The sequence below is a fragment of the Peromyscus leucopus genome, chromosome 10 (assembly GCF_004664715.2).
Source record: "Peromyscus leucopus breed LL Stock chromosome 10, UCI_PerLeu_2.1, whole genome shotgun sequence".
Classification (NCBI taxonomy): Eukaryota; Metazoa; Chordata; class Mammalia; order Rodentia; family Cricetidae; genus Peromyscus; species Peromyscus leucopus.
Window position 1 is genome coordinate 1382529 of NC_051071.1, and position 17570 is coordinate 1400098.

General features: G+C 55.1%; 1 protein-coding gene across 2 annotated transcripts in view; it reads right to left on the bottom strand.

The window, feature by feature from the left end:
* Sorcs2 (sortilin related VPS10 domain containing receptor 2) overlaps positions 1 to 17288 on the bottom strand; it is a 398248-nt gene extending 380960 nt beyond the window's left edge. For both annotated transcript variants that reach the window (XM_028882326.2, XM_028882325.2), the window contains exon 1: positions 16533 to 17288. In XM_028882326.2, coding sequence (XP_028738159.1) covers positions 16533 to 17018 — 486 coding nt within the window. In that variant the 5' untranslated portion in view covers positions 17019 to 17288. The remainder of the gene's footprint in view (positions 1 to 16532) is intronic.
* Positions 17289 to 17570: the final 282 nt, after the last annotated feature.

Consider the following 17570-nt stretch of genomic DNA (forward strand, 5'->3'; position numbering starts at 1 on the left):
TGAGTCCAGACTGCTCACCCAGCATTTTAGCCTCTGGCCAACAAGAAGGGTTCAAGGGAGGCCAGAGCTTCAGTTGTAAACTTCTTGACAAGCTCGGGGCATGCGGCCATCTTTAGCCTGATTCTCAGAGTGGCCTAGGGCTTCCAGAAGGAAGCAAAATACAGAGAGCCAGAGTCCAGACAGCTTGAGGGACCTGGACTGGTGCCTACATGAGAGGCCATAGAGGCGGACATGCCTGAAGCCAGCACAGGGGTGATTCAGTTCGGAGTGAATTCCAACCCCTCACTTCAGCTAGCAGAGGCTGGGCTTCCGTGACCTGTGACCAAGAGTCCTGCTCTTGTGGACAACATTACAGGGCACACCAGCAGAGAAGGATGTGGAAGCATGTGTCTAACTTGAAACCTGACTGGGAAGAATGGGCTTGTCAGCCAGAACATAGCCAGTCAGGGTCAAGAGTATGGGGCGCAGGCACTGGGAGAAGAGGAAGGCTCCAGAACCAAGAGACAGAATGCAGCATCCCGGAGATGGGGGCCTCGAATGACACTCTCAGGAGCAACCCTGTACCCCACACCCATCTTCAGTTTCCATAAGAATCACACACACACACACACACACACACACACACATGCACACACGCACACTCAAGCACATACATGCACACTTACACAGCCACTGCCACATAGATGGGAAGCTGCTGGGAACTCGGGGCCACAGGTAGGGGCTCCCCACCCAGATAACAGGACACTCTTGATAGAATTACACAGACCAAGACCAGAGAGCAGTCATTATCTGCTTCCACTACCATAAAAAAAAAAAGTCCCCCTTTCAATATCTTCCAGAGGAGAGAGAATGAAGGGATTAAGGATTAGAAGATTAGGGATGGAGGGAGTCTCAGCCACACATGGCCCCTTCTGGAAGTGGCCCCCACCTCAGCACACCTGCTTCCCTCTTGATGGCCGTTGGGGTGTGTCTGCACTTGTTGGAATTTCACAAGAATGAACCACAGTCTTTAAAAAGCTGCCTCAGTGAGTGTAAGGGATGACCGCATGTCAGTGCCTGCCCTGAGGATACGCCCTCCTCAGTTCCTCCCTCCTTGCCTCCACCACCCTAGAAACTTCCAGACCCCTCCAGGCAGGGGGCTTGGGGATTTTCTTTCCTGCAGTAGAACAGGGGCTCAGTGCAGAATTTATTTCCTTGAGGAAAATATGCAGAAATGTGAGATTTCTTAAACAGGGTCTGTGGCCATGACTCAACTCCGCCATGAGCCAGCAGGGTTCTGAGAAGTGCAGCCAGCCAGTCCTCTCAAGGTCCTGTGGTCACCACAGTGCTTGGACTCACTGAAAGTCTCCACAGCCATGGGCTCCTGGATGAGGACCAAGAGGTGGTAAAGGAATAGAGAGCAGCCCTGGTAATCTTCTAAGGAGGATACCTCATACGCCTGTTTTACCGGGACCATGTTCAGGGAGGCCAAACATCATCTGCCTGATGCAGACGGGTAGGATGGTCACAGTGGCCACCTGTGAGCCAGCATCCAGTCAGCGACAGGAACATGGGCCCCAGTAGACAGAAGGCAGGTAGGTAAGTATGGTGAGCAGGGTCCAGCCTGACGTCATTCCTGAATGTCCTCTCCCTGCCACAGTTCTATAATGTCTTATATATCACAATATTTTTGCAGATATGCACCAGCACGTGCGTGCACACACACACACACACACACACACACACACACACACACACGACTCCTTACACAGTCACTGGGCCTCTGCCTCAGAGCCTCCTCCCCATAGCTCCTGCCCACCCGTGCCCAGGTCACCATGGGTCCCTCCCACTGGGCTGTAACCTCAGGCAGGCAGATACCAACCCAGCCATGTCACCCCCTGGTGTGAAGGGTCTGGCCAGGACATCCTCCTCACAGCTTCACGGATGAATCGGCTCCTACAGACACATCACTAGGGCTGAAACACCGACCGTCTGGGTCAAAGTCAAATTAGGCCAAGCCCTGGCAGACGGGCGGCTTGGAGGGCTCACCTGGCACTCCCCTCCCTCTCCAGTCATGCCCAACCCTGACCCCACAGGTTGGAAGGGAGCTCAGGAGACAAGAAAAACCAGATTAGGACCGTCTGAGAACCCACAGACCAGCTCCACAGGGATGGGGCAGCCACTACACCCGGGGAGGCAGCCGTCCCTGGCTCCAGCATGAAGGGTCCTTTCCACCACAGTGGCTCTTTTCAACGCGAGAGGGCAGGTGAGCCAACAGGCCTCCCTCTGACAGCAGAGGAGGTTCAAGGCTTCTCACAGACAGTTTTCTTTCTCTCTTTCTCCCAAAGAGAGTCCCCCTTTCTTCAAGAGTCTAAAGACCCCCAGCATAGGCCACCCAGACAGTGGGACAGTCAGAACCTTGGAGGAAGCCTAGAGGACCGTGGTGACAGACACAAGATCAAATCCTCACGGACTGGGAGTGTCACCCTGGAGTGACAGGGTGGGCGAGAGGGCAGTGTGTGCGTGGGTGATGGTCGCTCAGCACAGTGCCCGGTAGACGCGGCCTCCACCAGGTCTGTCAGGCCCGGTCAGCCGCATTGCCTGAGGAACAGGGCAAAGTTGATGAGGTCATCAGCTTATAGAGGCTGCATAACCAGGAGGACAAAGTATGGTCGCCGGCAAGTGTGGCAGCAGGGCCACCGAGGCAGGCAGGGTAGGCGTCTTCGCAGGGGTAGGTGTCCCGGCCTGTCACCCTTTCCTGGCATTACAGACTGTGCGCCCTGCTCCTGGCTAGTCTCAGAACCCTCTCCTCCTTCTCTCTCCACAGGCTCCATGTCAAGACCAAAGAACCCCCCCAAGTGGGAGGAGACAAGGTCCTGCAAAGACCAGAATGAAAGGAAACCCAGGGGAGGGGAGGCCAGGCTCCCTGGATGGAGGGAGAGCACAGAGCTGTCACCTAGTCACCTGGCTCATGGCTGCGGGGACACAGGCAGCAACACACAATGCTGTCATGCTTAGCAGGTGTCCCAGGCACAGAACCACTCCGTGCCTCTCACCCCGCCCAGTGAGCAGTGTTGGCTGGGCCTGGAAGCAGAGCCTCGGGCCCTTCCTAGAGGAAGAACTTGAGTCATGAAGAGCATGGGCAGCAGAGCTGAGGTGGAGACCAAGTAACCAGTGCTGAAGACACACTAAGAGCTAAGGAAGCCACAGGTGGGAGCCGGTGACTTCATGGGTGCTAAAAAGCCCATTGCAGGGCCCTTGAGCAGCCTCCCATGTTCTTATGGGTGGCATCCCACCCCATCACACACACACACACACACACACACACACACACACACACACACACACACACATGACTGAATCAAGCAAGCCAGGAGGGTCTTGGCATCTTTGATCTCAGGAAGTCCTTAAAGCCAGTCTGACACACAGTGTGTCTACAGGGGAGGGCAGAGTGGATCAGCCTTGGCACTGCTCTTCCTGTCTGGCCACGCTCAAAGTCTCCAGCAGACAGTAACTCCCCCACCCGCACCCCCACCACAGGCCTCTGGAAATAGAGTAGGAAGCAGGGCTTTCTCCTGCCCTGGAAAAGGGGGACAATAGGTCTCCCTGCCATGCCACATGGACAGACAGCATCAGAGCCCCCCAACGCCAGCTCACAAGTTCAGGTGGCCAGAACCAAATGCCAAGCTGGAGTAGCCAGGCCAGAGAGAGGCCACCTCAGTGCCACAGCTTCCCCTATACCAGTGGCTGCCACCCAGAGCCTCGGGCAAGGAAAGAGCAGGGAAAACCAGCACGGAGCTCAGGGGTCCTGTCCCTACACCAGCCCCAGAAGCATGGGGTTTCAGGTTTCCTGCTCACTGCCAGGCCTCTGCTCCGCCTCCAGCGACAGGGAGAGAAATTCTGGCTTGCTCTTAAGGGGTAGCATTCCAGCAATAACTCAGATCAGGAAACTTGTGTAAAACCAGATGTCAACGAGAAAGGCTTTCTGCAGAGATGGACCCTAGAGATGAGTGTTTCATGAGGGGCCGAGGGCCTTCCTTTCACTTAAGTGGGCAACCCCGGAAATGGGAAGAAAACGGAACCACGTGGAACCCTGTTTTAAGAAGCCAGAAAATTATGATTTCTGACAACTGTGTGGCCAGTCCCTTCCCTGATGGTCCAGGGGCAACAGTACCTTAGTGTGTAGAGAAACTGAGGCCCAGTGATGCAGGGGAGAGATCCCTTCCTCAGAGCTGTGTGCACAGCCACCTAAGCCACCCCCATCAAGGAGACTATCAGGAACACCACAGCCCAGCACATCAGAGCACAGGAGGCCCCCTAACCCAGGCTGCATGGTGGGATGGGGTGACACATGGGACAGGCGGAGGCAGGAGGGGCCTCTAAGAAGGGCACCTCTTCAGCCTTTTAGAGGTAGCATATCAATTCCCAGACACAGAATGAAGCCAAGGCCCCGGACACATGCAGAGGTCATCTGAGGGGCTTCTCCCCAGAGGGATCCCCAGACTTCCAAAGCTAGTATCCCCTGGATGCTGACCACAAGGCAGGGCCCCAGAAGAAATGAGAGTGACTGGGTAGTTAGGCGGTGGAATAGATAAGCGAATTAGCAAAGTGCTCTGTGTGGAAGATCTCTCTCCCTCCCTCCCTCCCTCCCTCCCTCCCTCCCTCCCTCCCTCCCTCCCTCCCTCCTCCCTCCCTCTCTCTCTCTCTCTCTCTCTCTCTCTCTCTCTCTCTCCTGCTAACCCTGAGCTCCCAAATCCTCCCATTTGCTCTTTCCAGAAAGTTCTCCAGCGGCTCCACCTGCCCACAGTCTGCGATCTCTGTCAACCCTCTTTGTCAAAGGCTAGGCAGCTGTGTCCCCTGGGTTTTCTGCTTGGCTCTGCCTGTCGTAAATGAGATGGGGCTGAGAACAAGGGCACTATTTAAACATCCCAACTTCCTTTGGGAGCGAGGGTTTTCTCTCCATGGAGCACCCTGGCTCCTGGCTGACCTGTCCAGGCAGGAAGGCCGAGGCTGGTCTGGCAATGGGCACAGCCTGTGCTGTACTCTGGCTGCACAGCCTCCGACAGCAGGCAGGCAGCTTCTGCCCTCCGGCCTGGCTCCTCTTGGGTAAGACTCATACGTCTCCCTCTTAGTTGTTCTCCTTACAGAGATGTAGCCTGGGCCTCCCAGCATAAAATGGAGATTCCTTTGTGCTTACAGGAGCTCAGTAGCTGGGTCTCTGGACAGTGGTCTCCTGTCGTATCACATCATAAGCAGATGTTAACTGAGCATCTACCACGTACTGGAGGACAGCCTCCTTGGAGGCCCAGTTCTCCATGATTCCTACCCTTGGCTCAGCAACACACCAGTCCAGTTCTCCATGATTGCCACCTTTCACCCAGAAACACACCAGCCCAGTGCTCCATGATTCCCACCCTTGGCTCAGCACCACACCAGCCCAGTGCTCCATGATTCCCACCCTTGGCTCAACAACATACCAGCCCAGTTCTCCAGGATTCCCACCACTGACCCAGCACCACACCAGCCCAGTTCTCTGCATGTGTCTCTCTGCTGGCTCTTCCAGAGCCATGACCGTGACCCAAGAAACAACTTCTTTATTTTCACAGACTACAAAATGAGGTGGCTCCTTCCATTAGAAAGTCACAGCAGTAGCATCAGGACCGCGGCCACCATCACTTTGGGTGAGTCACAGCAGTCCTGCATCTCAGAACGGCATTTACACTGACCACAGCTTCCAAACCATGACAGCCCCCATGCCTCTTATCAAATGTTTTCAAAGAGATTAGTTGTGTTTTGATAACTTCACAAAGAGTTGGCTTCTTTTATACCTATTCATTTTACAACAACTATAAAATCCACATTCCAAGAGAGTCCCTCGCTCTTCTCCAGAGGTGAGGTGGATGGAGTCTACGGGCACAGAGAGGTAGGAACTCCTTTGCCAAGATGAGGCCAGGAAACTCTACACTGTGCCAGGGCTCCCCTCAGGGCCTGACTCTGAGGAAGGTGGGTACCCAGAAGCTGCCTCAAATCACAGAGATGGGTATTTGGATTGCAGGGCTCAAACACCCAAATGCCCTGCTCAGCCATCAAATGATAAATCAGACAACAAACTCCAACAGGGTTAAGAGGTATTGATGGGAATAAATTGAGAAAAACATAGGGATTTTTATTGAGTGCTTTATTTTTACGGAGTGAAAATTGAATTACTTAGCTGGTCAATAAGGAAGTCAATAGGGAAAAATGCCTAAAAGCTAGGAGGAAGAGGCGGGGGTATGAACTTGAAATGTGACCTGCAGCTTCCACAATACCTGGAGGAAACCTCCACCTCAGGATGGTGATTCCCACCCTTGGCCCAGCACCACACCGGCCCAGCTCTCCATGATTCCCACCCTTGGCCTGACACCACACCAGCCCAGCTCTCCATGATTCCCACCCTTGGCCCAGCACCACACCAGTCCAGGCCTGTATCACACAGGCGATGGATGTAGATGTCCTGGGCTTGCCAGCAGCCTCTATCTTGAGTCTCAGAAGCACACTGGCTCCAGCAACAGCTGTGCTACCCTCCTTCCTGGGCACAGGCAAGCCATGGCACTCTCAGGGTTCTCTTAAGGATTGCAGCCATACACCAACCTGGCAGGTGTCAAAGTTCAAGGCAGCACAAAAGGGACCTTGCTCCCATTCAAGTCCGTGCTCAATCCAGAAGTTAAACAGTCACCCTATGACCCAGCAGTTCTATTTCCAAACCAATACCCCAGAGACCTGAAGCCAGGATTAAACAGGTCACTGTGGGTCTGCACTCACAGCTTTGTTCACTATTAGCCAAAGGCGGGAACCATTCAAACATCCATCATCTGATGAATGGGACCAAAATGTGGTCCATCCATTCAATGAAGTATTACACAGTCCCCCAAAGAGGACATGCCTCCACATGTCACAACATGGATGAACATAGGACACGAGGCTAACAAGCCAATCACGGAAGCACAGATACTCTAGCTCCCTCCCACTCACGAGAGGTCCAGAGCTGTCAAACTCACAGAGTGATGGCTACCAGGCCTGGGGGAGTTAGCACTTAATAGAGACAGAGTTTCAGCGGGGGGAACATTCTGGAAATGAAAGGTGGGGGTGGTTGCACAGCAACACAAGTGCCCTAATGCTGCTGGGCTGTGCATTTAAAAATAGGTACAACGAAAAAATCTTATGTAACCACAATTCAAATCACAGTCAAGAAAAATATTTATTTAAAAAATGCCTACACTTCTGTTGTCTGTGTGTGCGTGTGTGTGTGTGTGTGTGTGTGTGTGTGTGTGTGTGCCTTTGTGCACGCTGTGACATGTGTGGAGGTCAGAGGCTCCCGGGATCTCACCCTGATCCTTAGGCTTGCCTCCTTTACCTGCTGAGCCATCTCATTGGCCCTAAAATACTCCTTATATTTTTAAAAGAAAGAGAGAGAAAGCTTGTGTTCAGGACTAATGACATTCCAGTCATGCCCAGGACCCTTAATGACTGTGCCCAGCAAGCCCTGAGGACAACTGCATGCATATCGGTGACAGCTGTAAAGGACATGGTAGTATCGTCTCTACAATGAGGGGGCACAGGCTTCCGGATGCGGCTACGGTTAGTCACCCTATTGTCCCTAATCCAGAACTCTATGCAAGCAGAGAAGAATGCTCTGATAAAGTCAAACTACATCAGAGGCAGAGGCAGGAGGCGGCCCTCACTGGCAGAGGCCACCTCTCCTCTGTGCCTCGGCCATGGTACCCATGCTGATACTTCACAATATACACAAGGGCAAGAAAACTCAAAAAGAACTCTCGGACTCCAGGTTGAGCCACACAGGGGCCTGCACTTGGCTGGGCTCTTTTCTTGATTTCATTTGAACTCAATTTATCCATGAGCATCAGGAAATGGCGTCCGCAAGAGACGTGCTGTGCTCAAGTTGAGGCTAGCTCGACATTGGAGCAAATCATCCGCTTCTGTAAGAAAATTAGTAAGGAAGGCGAGTGCTGTTATTTTAAGACCTTCGAGCTGGTGTGAGGAGAAACTAATTAAATGATTGTAATTTTCTGTGCAAATAAGCAACCAACTGCTGCAGAAGCACAAACTAGGAAGGAGCTTGTCCACCTTCAAAGAATGGCAGACTTTGTAGTTCTCATTTCTAGCTTTCCAGGGCCTGCTCTCCCTCCAGTAGCCCTAGTCAATGTTCAAATGATGGAGGGAGCTTACTTGGATTCAGAGTGATGAGCACTCTGTGGACTGCCAAGTGTCAGCGATCCTTGGGTGTCACGGAAAAGGCCCAGTGCCTGCCATCATCATCACCCAGCACCTACACAGACTGGGGGAGCCACACGTCTGCGTCTTCAGTTTCCAGCCTTGTGGGGCAGGTCCAGGAAGGCCTGAAAGGGTTTCCCATAGCCAAAGCAGCCATGGAATGATCCAATACAAGCATGCACCCTGCGGATGCCCATAATGCCCAGGCCAAAAATCAGCCTAACACACATAGATCGTTACCCACGTTTTAAAGACTAGAAGTCCTGAGGGGCAGAACACGGTTCTGCTCCCTGCACCTCCAGAGGGAAGATAATGGCCCTGTGTAGCAGTCCTAGAGATATCATTACACCCTCGGGGCTCAGCCTCCCTTGACCCAGAGAAGGCCATCAAGATGATGAAGCAAAAGTCGGCCCCTGGCAAGGGTTGATAAGGAAGCCCCTCTTAGAGTATGGCGGCCTGTAAGCTCAGGCACCCATGAAGGCACCCAGCTGGTTTACCAGGTGCTCCAACTCTGTGCTCCTTTACATCACTCCCTGGCAAGACCTGGCCTGACTGGAAATTCATCATCATGGAGTAACGGCAACTCTGGAGAGGTCTGTGCAAGCCACAGGCTGTACTCTAACCCTGCGGGGGTACGAGGACGAGCTAATTTACGGGGGTGCACGGACGAGCTAATTTATGACCTCTTTAGAATGCGCTCTGGAACCTTCTGCAACTACAGACTAAAGAGGCCCTTCATTAAAGCAGGAGTGGGTGTGTGAAGTGTGTCAGGAACTTTGCTGAAGGGCTGTCCTGGCACCTCCAAGCCAGGCTTCCTGATGGCAGACATCTCCCTTCTCTGCCTGTGAACTCTCTCCAGGCTTCTCAGCTCCTCACATCCCTTTGGCCTCAATATCCCGACTTTTCCAATCTCCTCCTCAGGCCAGGTGAGGCTCTTCTCCTCATCCTTCAGACTGGCTCCATCTGGACCTCCTCCAGGAAGTCCTACCACATTCCCCTGCCCACGTCTTCACACAGCCCTGAGGACACTCTGGGCAGAATTCTGTCGCCACTCAGCATCTCACCAGGCAAGGCCTTTGCTTCACTGGGCTCCACGCTGCAGCCCTGATAGTTGACCCTGCCAGGTACACAAGAAGCACTCAGCAAATATTAGCTGAGTGCATAGGTACTAGGGCCTGGGACCTACACTGTGCCAGAAAAGAAAGAACGAGGAAGTGACGTGCAGGGTCTTGGAAAACCGCAGAGTGGAAGAGGACATGGACAACACACTGTCTAGACTCCACCCATGCTGTCCGGGCTCCACACAGGTACTCAGGCCGACTACCAGCCTGACACAGGAATTGTTCTCCATGCTTTGCCAAGCCGGCTCAGGGATGTTCTGTCCTCACTCAAGAAGAACAGCAGGATGAGGCGAGCCTGGCTGGGCCTGCTGCTGGAGTCCACACTGGAGCCTTGGGGCATTAAGGCCTGCACCTGCAGCAGCATTAAGAAGAGGGGGCTGTGTGTGTCAGCCCTGCTCACCACGTCTGTAAATAAAGTATGAATAAATTAAATGTACGCACAGAGTCCATAGTGGGTAGGGATTTGGAAATCACCTGGCACTGCCGCTCAAGCTACAGATGAGGAAACTGAGGCCTAAGAAAACAAGGGTACAAGGGTAAACACTTTCAGTGACGGGGGGTGGAGAGGCCCGAAAGCCCAGGGTTAATGGGGAGACAAGTGGACATCCTGAAGGACAGGGCAGGGTTCCCCGGGGGTCAGAGGCTCAGAGGAGACCATGAGTCCCACCACACAGGAGCTCACACTAGTGACTGTCCCCTCAGCCTCCCACCCTTGCTGACACTTGCCATGGGTCCCGCCACATGGGGACTCACACCAGCTCACACTCTGCATGCCCAGTCTCCTCCTACCCAGTGCCGACAGTCCTTGGCAAGGCCTGGAGCAGACACCTCATCCCTCCTCAAAGAATTCGAACTCTCGGAGCTCAGTGGCTCTAGAAGAGCATGAGAGGCTCCCAAGCATAGCTCCTGTGGCCCTCCTGGCCATGCACGTCCTGCACACAGGAGCTAAAGGCAAGAGGCCTCCATTCAGCCCAGTCCACACACACACACAGACACACACCCACACACACACACACATGCACAAGTGCGTGCACACATAGACATACAGACACACACATGCACACACACAGACACATACACACACATGCAGATACACACATGCACACACACACACACAGGCACATGCACAAGTGCATGCACACACAGACATACAGACACGCACATGCACACACACAGACACACAGACACACAGACACACACACACACACACACGCACGCACGCACGCACGCACGCACGCACAGAGGCAGGTCTCTGGACTCTGGGTCACCCAGTAGAGAACTAAGCAGGATAGGACCTTAGGGTCTGTGGGAGGTACTGGGAGAGTGAGGCTGGGGACCATCAGGGATCCTGAGAAGGGACAAGAACAGATCAGACCTGAGATGCCCAGAGGTGACACAAAGTGCGGGGGAACCTTGATCTACAGTGACACCACACCTGTTCACATTGGAGACCGCCAAGGAAGGCAGCAGTCCACCTCCAGCCAAAGAAGGTGCCCGATGGGGGAGGTGGAAGTGGGTGGTGCCAGAACCCATAGTCTCCCTCAGACCCCAGCCAGGAGATCCCTGAAAGAGCTCCTGACTCAGGAGGCCTGCACTGGGTGTGTGTGTGTGTGTGTGTGTGTGTGTGTGTGTGTGTGTGTGGAGGGGGGTGGTGCAGGCCCGTCAGCCCTAAATGCCCCCTCCCACCCAGGCCTCTGCTGCTCCCCACACCTAGCTCACTGCCCTGGTCAATTGACTTAATTTTCCTCAGGCTCCTCCACAGTTAAAATGAGCTGTCCCCTCTCTCCCCAAACCCCATCTGTACCCCTTCATCTTCCCAGTCTCTGTGAACTGCAGGCCCTGGGGTTCTTGGGATGCTCCCACTAGACGTCAAGTGTTTACATGGGAAGACATCATCCGACAGGCTGCAAAGCCTTCTCACTTCCCTGAGTGTCAGCCTGGGCCCAAGGGGAAATGCAGCCTGCCTCCCCTGCCCTCAAGAATGGCTCTCAATGTCACCAGAGTCCCTCCCCCACCCCATCTCCTGGGAAGAAAGTTATACAGGATACAAATGGTCATGCTCACACAGAGTCTGGCAGGGTCCCTTGGCACCTGTGATCCCTCCATATAATGTCACTCCGCATGGCACAGAACCCAGGGCACCCTCAACACAAGGCCCTGGGACACCCTCAGCACAGGACCCTGGGGTACCCTCAGCACAGAACAGGAGGCCCCCAGAGTGTGCCCCTGTGGTTTGCTCCTACAGAACCTATATCACAGCACACTGCTCTGTGGCTGTCACCTGTCACATGACACAGGCATCTCCGTCTCTCTCCTCATTCTTCATCCAGACACTAGACTTAAGGTCCTGACAGGCTCACAGGCCAGTGGCAAGCTCCTGACAGCCTATGTGACAGACACTCCCATCAGCCACAGCATCCTTGGTATCTGTCTCACTTGGGTGGCCACTGAACACCTTGGTAGTGGCTTCAAAGACAAATGCTCAGTGCCTACAGGCTGCCAGTCTCAGCGTCCATGGGAAGCCAGGCCTCTGCTCCTGCCCCAGAACAATTGGAGACTGGCTCCCCGGAGCCCTGAACTCAGGAACTTGCAATGCCCAGGAGCCATTGAGATGCTTCTACCAGGATACCACAAAACCACAGTTGTAGGAAGCAAGGCTATAAGGCAGCTTTGTGCCAGGTAAGAACCCATTCATTTCAGATCTCAGAAGGACTCAGTGGGTGGAGACTGACCTGGAGCCTCAGAGCCCAGCACTGAAGAAAGAGACTGACAGGACACCCTTCATCCTTACCTGGACACCCCCCCCTCAGACTTCCTCTCCCCAACACAGCCCAGGCACAACCTCAACAGTACAGAGTCTCACTGGCCTCAACCCTGCACTCATTTCTGGCCACAACCGGGCTGGGTGTCACGCTAACGTCTAGCTACACCTCATGCTCTGATTTGTGCATTTCACATGGATAAACCGACCCTTGTACAACCAACCCACAAACCGGCAAGTCCCCCCTTTCCATGGTGAAGACAAAGGCCCAGAGCATCTCTTCCATCTGTCCTAGGATCCAAGGCCACAAGGTGAGCCTGAGACACACCCAGCCTGGCAGGTCCCAAAGCTTAACTATCCACCAACCCAACATTGCCACAGGCTCTTCAGCTGCACATTTGGGGAGCACGGGCAAACTTCCCCGTCCTCCCCACTTCTCTCCTCAGGGTTCTGCTCCCACACAACGCATTCGATGTCTCTATATGGCAGGTGTGACCTTCAAATTCCTACCTCACAGGTCTCGCTCAGGCTGTCACTCCCGATAGAACATTCTCCCTCTCTCATCTGCTCCACCGACTCATCCTTTGAGCCAGCCCTGAGGCCACCCCTTCTATACCAGCCTCCCTGATGATGCCCTTCTTGTAGCTGCCTGTTTACGTCCACCTCGTCTCTCCCACCAGATGGCTCTGAGCTCCAGGTGCTATGTTCAGAGGATGACAAGTGAGACCTACTCCCTGATTTTGGGGGCTGAATTGTGTCAGCCCCTCCCCCAAAGTTCATAAATTGAAGTCCTAATCCAGGACCTCCAAACTTGGGTAGATCTGGAGTAGAGTGTCTAACAGTGATTCCATTATAATGCGTCTGTCAAGGTGGCCTTGACCCAATGATACCGTGTTCCAATTAGAAAGAATGATCCCATCCCAGGTGGAAAGAAAGGCACAAAAGGAGCCTGCTGTCCAGAGCCCACACTGTCATGGTCCTTTGTCACAAAACTAGAGCAAACTAATGCATCTACCCTCAAGGAATCTGACCTGCAGCGGGGGTCATGACAGAATTCCCATATAACTCAGGCAGAAGCTATGATTTCTCTATACAAGGAACTGAGGCAGATAGGCTACCCTAGATCTTCCAGCACAGAGAACCCACCCTCTGACCCGCCTTGGGCTCTCTGCATTTATACAAAATGACGAAGGTAGGGAGTCCAACCAGATGCCTGGTGTGGAGTGTGCTTCATCTGCCCAGGATTATCTGTGAACACTCACCACCACTACTGGGAGACCCCGAGGCAGGAGGGAGGGAGGGAAATGGTCAGCCTGAGGAACAGAGATTGGACCTGGCTGTAGGAAGCTCACATCCAAGTTGAACCATGAGTCAAAGCTGCAATGCAAGTCCCTTGTGGGAAGAAGCCGGAGGTGGGGGGTGGGGAGGATTGGGGCGTGGGGGGAACGACTGTGCTTAAGTAAGCAATTACCCCGAAAACAGTACCTCACACTCCTACCAGGCTAACAAGAAACTACCACCCTCAGGTGGAGCCCAGCACTGTGGTCTATTTCCTGCCTTTGTACAACCTCACTGCCTCCAAGGGCAGTGTGGAGAGGCAGGGCCTTGTGGGCACAGCCCAATCTGCAGTCTCTCAAAAGGCAACCATGGCCGGTTCCCATGAAGCATTCATCTCGCATATAACAATGTGTTGCCACAGCTAAACCGTCAGCTGGAGAGGCCCTGTTTGAACTTCCAAGAGAGTCCCCTTCCCTATCTCCATGGGAGCGGGAAGAATCGAGCCTTTGCAAGGAAAACTCACATATGTTCCCCGAGCTGCAGTGACAGGGACTGTCTGGGAACCAGCTTGAGTCCCCGCCATCCCTCAGCCCATCCCTTAGCGGGATGCTCGCTAATGCCATTTCTGAGAGCGTGCCCCTCCCCCGACGCTCGTATTTTGAAAAGCACCTGACATGGTAGCGCAGATGCTCGGCTGTGGACCACATCTGCAGAGAGGGCAGGGGCAAGCAGCCGAAAGGCAACTTCCTAACGACAGCGCTCAGCAACGAGTCCCTGGGTCTGCTCCTTTCTCGTCCAAGCTCACAGAGACACGGTGCTTCGAGCAAGAGGTACAGCCAACTGCCAAGTGCCGGCTCTCATCTTTGTCCCCGGGGCTGCACACTGAGCATGGGGGGAGCAGTGCACTTCCAAGACACTTCACATGCCAAGAATGTGTGCTGTGCACAATCAGATCTGAGAGAACCACGTTTAAAGGGACCAGTTTACTGAGGCAGCTCTCACGGGCCGTCCTCACCCTTCTTTCTCCATTCCTGGGTTTTCTCGGGCAAGGGGAGCCTCTGAGAGCATCCCCAGCCACGAGTGGCCGGGTTTTCGGGAAAGAATCCCATCCCATCTTCCTTTATGACCCAGGGCTGAGTGTAATGAGTGGGGAGGCGGGAGAAGGCTTGAGTCAGATGCCCGGGCACCATGTCCATGCTGTCCCACACACATTCAGCTAAGTGTTGGCTACGTGCCAGGCTGTGCCCTACTGTCCACATTTTACACCTGCCCTCATGTCACCATGGCTCCAGAAGAGGGTCCCTCAAGGCTCCTTTCCAATTCTTTGGCCAGTCACTCCCCATCCTCAACTCTCCAAGGAGGCCACTCAGGGGCCAGGCTCTGAACCTAGATGGGGTTCAGGGGCCACCAACCCATCCTAGAAACAGCTGGCCCCCTTACCTGTGACTCCTTCTCCCCCACACAGTGTCTCACTCTCCTCTCTCATACCCTTCTCCCATGAAGTTAAGAGGCAGAGGGACAAGAGTAAGCCAGCTGGATCCACAACCTCAACACTCCAAACGCACGGAGCTTACTCTCAATGTGTTTCTGTCCCTTTCAGTTCTTGGTTTCTTGGCTGCCTCTCAGTCCTGAAGAATCCCCTACGGCACAGGGGACACAGTTTATCTTCAGGTACTAGCCAGCCCCAAAAGAGTGGGACCAACGATACACCTGAAGCTTGAGGGCTTGTTCAAGGTTCAGGCGAGAAGGATGGGGGGGGGACCTCCACACCCTTCTTAGGAGAAGCACCCACCTTCTGTAAGACACTCTGATCAGCACCCTGACTGCCCCCTGCTGGCCAGATGCATCCACAGCACTAGCTCTGCCCTCCGAAGGCTGCTAGTCTTCCTAGAGATGCCATTAACTAGGGACCAGGCAAGGCACCTGCATCCTGGATGCAGCCAGTCAGTGGGGGAGGAGCCAGCAGGACTGGGCTTTGGGCCAGCCAAGGCCACTTCTCCAGCACAAATGGAAACCTCCTGGCAGTCACCAAGAGTGCTAGGAGAGGGGACAGGGGTAAAAGTGTCTGCAGCCCCTGACAACCAAATTAGGAGACCCGTCCACTCCACCGCCAGTACATGCAGGGACTCTGGCCCTATGTATTTCCCCCAAACTTGGGAGATAAAGAGGCGAAGTCAGCTGGGGGGCGGGGGGGGTGGGGATAAGTGGAAAGTGCGAGTGGACAGTGGTGCAGACCAGTGAGAAGGGATTCCTAGCTCCCTCTTCATGAAAACACACTTCCCTGGATAGCACAAATTTGCAAACCTGGTGTGCATACACCTGGGACTGCCCAGAAGGGACGGGAGAGGCTATGGCCTTTAACCAGGAAAAACGAAGCCCCTGAGGTACACTACCAAAACAGGAACGGGGGGGGGGGGAGGCTAGATCCTAGATCTGGGTGTGTTAGAGGGTGAAGGATGCTGGAAGTCTCTCTCCAGCCAGAGGGAGAGGTATGGGAGAAGGGCAGGGAGTTGGCAGCCCGAGCTAAAGCCCTCACAACGTTAAACAACGTTAAACACTCCTAGGTCCGGGCAGACCAAAGACAGCTGTGGGACACCGAGGAGGAACAGTCCTAGAATTAAGAGTCTTAGAACAGGGCATGGAACTGACAGGGATATCCTGGCCCCCAAGATCAGCGTAGATCGGGTCGTAAGGATTCCAGAGCCAGCAATTCCAGAGGTGCACACTGGAGCCGCTGAGTGCAGTGCAGTGTGTGGGCGACCCACCATCCACGCGGCACAGAGCTGGGTGGCCCTCAAGGACCTGGAGTCATGCTGCCCCATCCCGAAGACTCTAGGGACTTCCCCGTAGCCCAGATCTAGAAGCCAGGGACACATGGGGTCCCCAGATCTTCGGGAACGCCACATGAGCGAGACCGAGTCTCACAAATTTGAGTACCCTTCCAAAAGTAACCCATAGCCAGAAGCCAGTAGGGGCGCCGCCGAGGTGACTCGCGTCCCCCAAGTCGCCAAGAATGCCCAGCAGGGGTGACCACGGGTGGTCCGGAAGTAGGGGGCTATGGTGGTCTCCCTGAGTATCTAGAGGTGTCCGGGCAGGGCCGGGGGCGCACGGAGGTCACTTACGCTGCTGTTTTCTCCTGTCCAGTGCACCATTGCCTGGTTGTGCGTGGCGTCCCCCTTGAGCACGAACGACGTGCTGATGAGCGAGACCTGCGCGCGCGAAGCCGAACCGGCCACCGGCGCCGCCCGCGCCCTGCGCTCCTTGCCCGGAGCTGGGGCGCCATCTGCGCTGGGACCCGAAGCAAGACCCGGACCATGACCCAGGGCGCTGGGCTCGAATCCTCGTGTCTGCGGATCCTCGATATCGCCGAACTCCGTGGGTCCCGCGTGCAGCAGCCGGGTGACCTGTACGCTGGGACCCAGGCGCCCGGACTCGAGGGAGCTCCCTGCCGCCCCGCAGGCAGCCACCAACACCACCAGCAGCAGCGGCAGCGGCAGCGGCAGCGGCCACAAGCGCGGCCAGCGTGGCGGCGGCGGAGCATGGGAGCCTGGGGCCGGCAAGGTGAGGCCAGGACGCCTCGGGGCGCTCGGGATTCCCCGGTGCGCCATGGTCGCCGGTAAGCAGCGGCGGGGTGGTGCGGGCGACACAGCGGCCGGGAGAGCGGGAGGGCGCTGGGAGCTCGAGCAGGAGCGCAGAGAAAGGAGCCGGGAGGGAGGGAGCGCGGGAGGAGGGGACTCAAAACCGCCACGCAGCCAAGGGAGCACCGCCACCTGCCGGCCGCGTTGGAGCCACCGCAGCTCTGGGCCGGGCCGGGCCGAGCTAAACCAGGATGTCCTGAGCGCAGTCACACCTCCAAGACCCCTTTCCTTCCCTCACAGTGACTCCCAGCCTCACTCTAGATCCTCCTCTCCCTCCCTCTTTCTATCCTCCCTGCCTTTCTCGGGGCGTTTACGGAACATCTACACTTGGCCAGCCAGAGTTCCAGGCACTTGGGGCACAACGGGGTGCAACAAAGGGAGACAGGCCACACCCAAGTAGCCTGGTTAGAGGCCAAACTCCAGAGCAGCCCTTCAGCAGAAGTGGTGAGAGCGCCTCCTCTGGGCGCTGCTGGAGAGGGTCAGGGGGATGCCTGAGAGTCATGAAAACCGGAGATGTTCCAG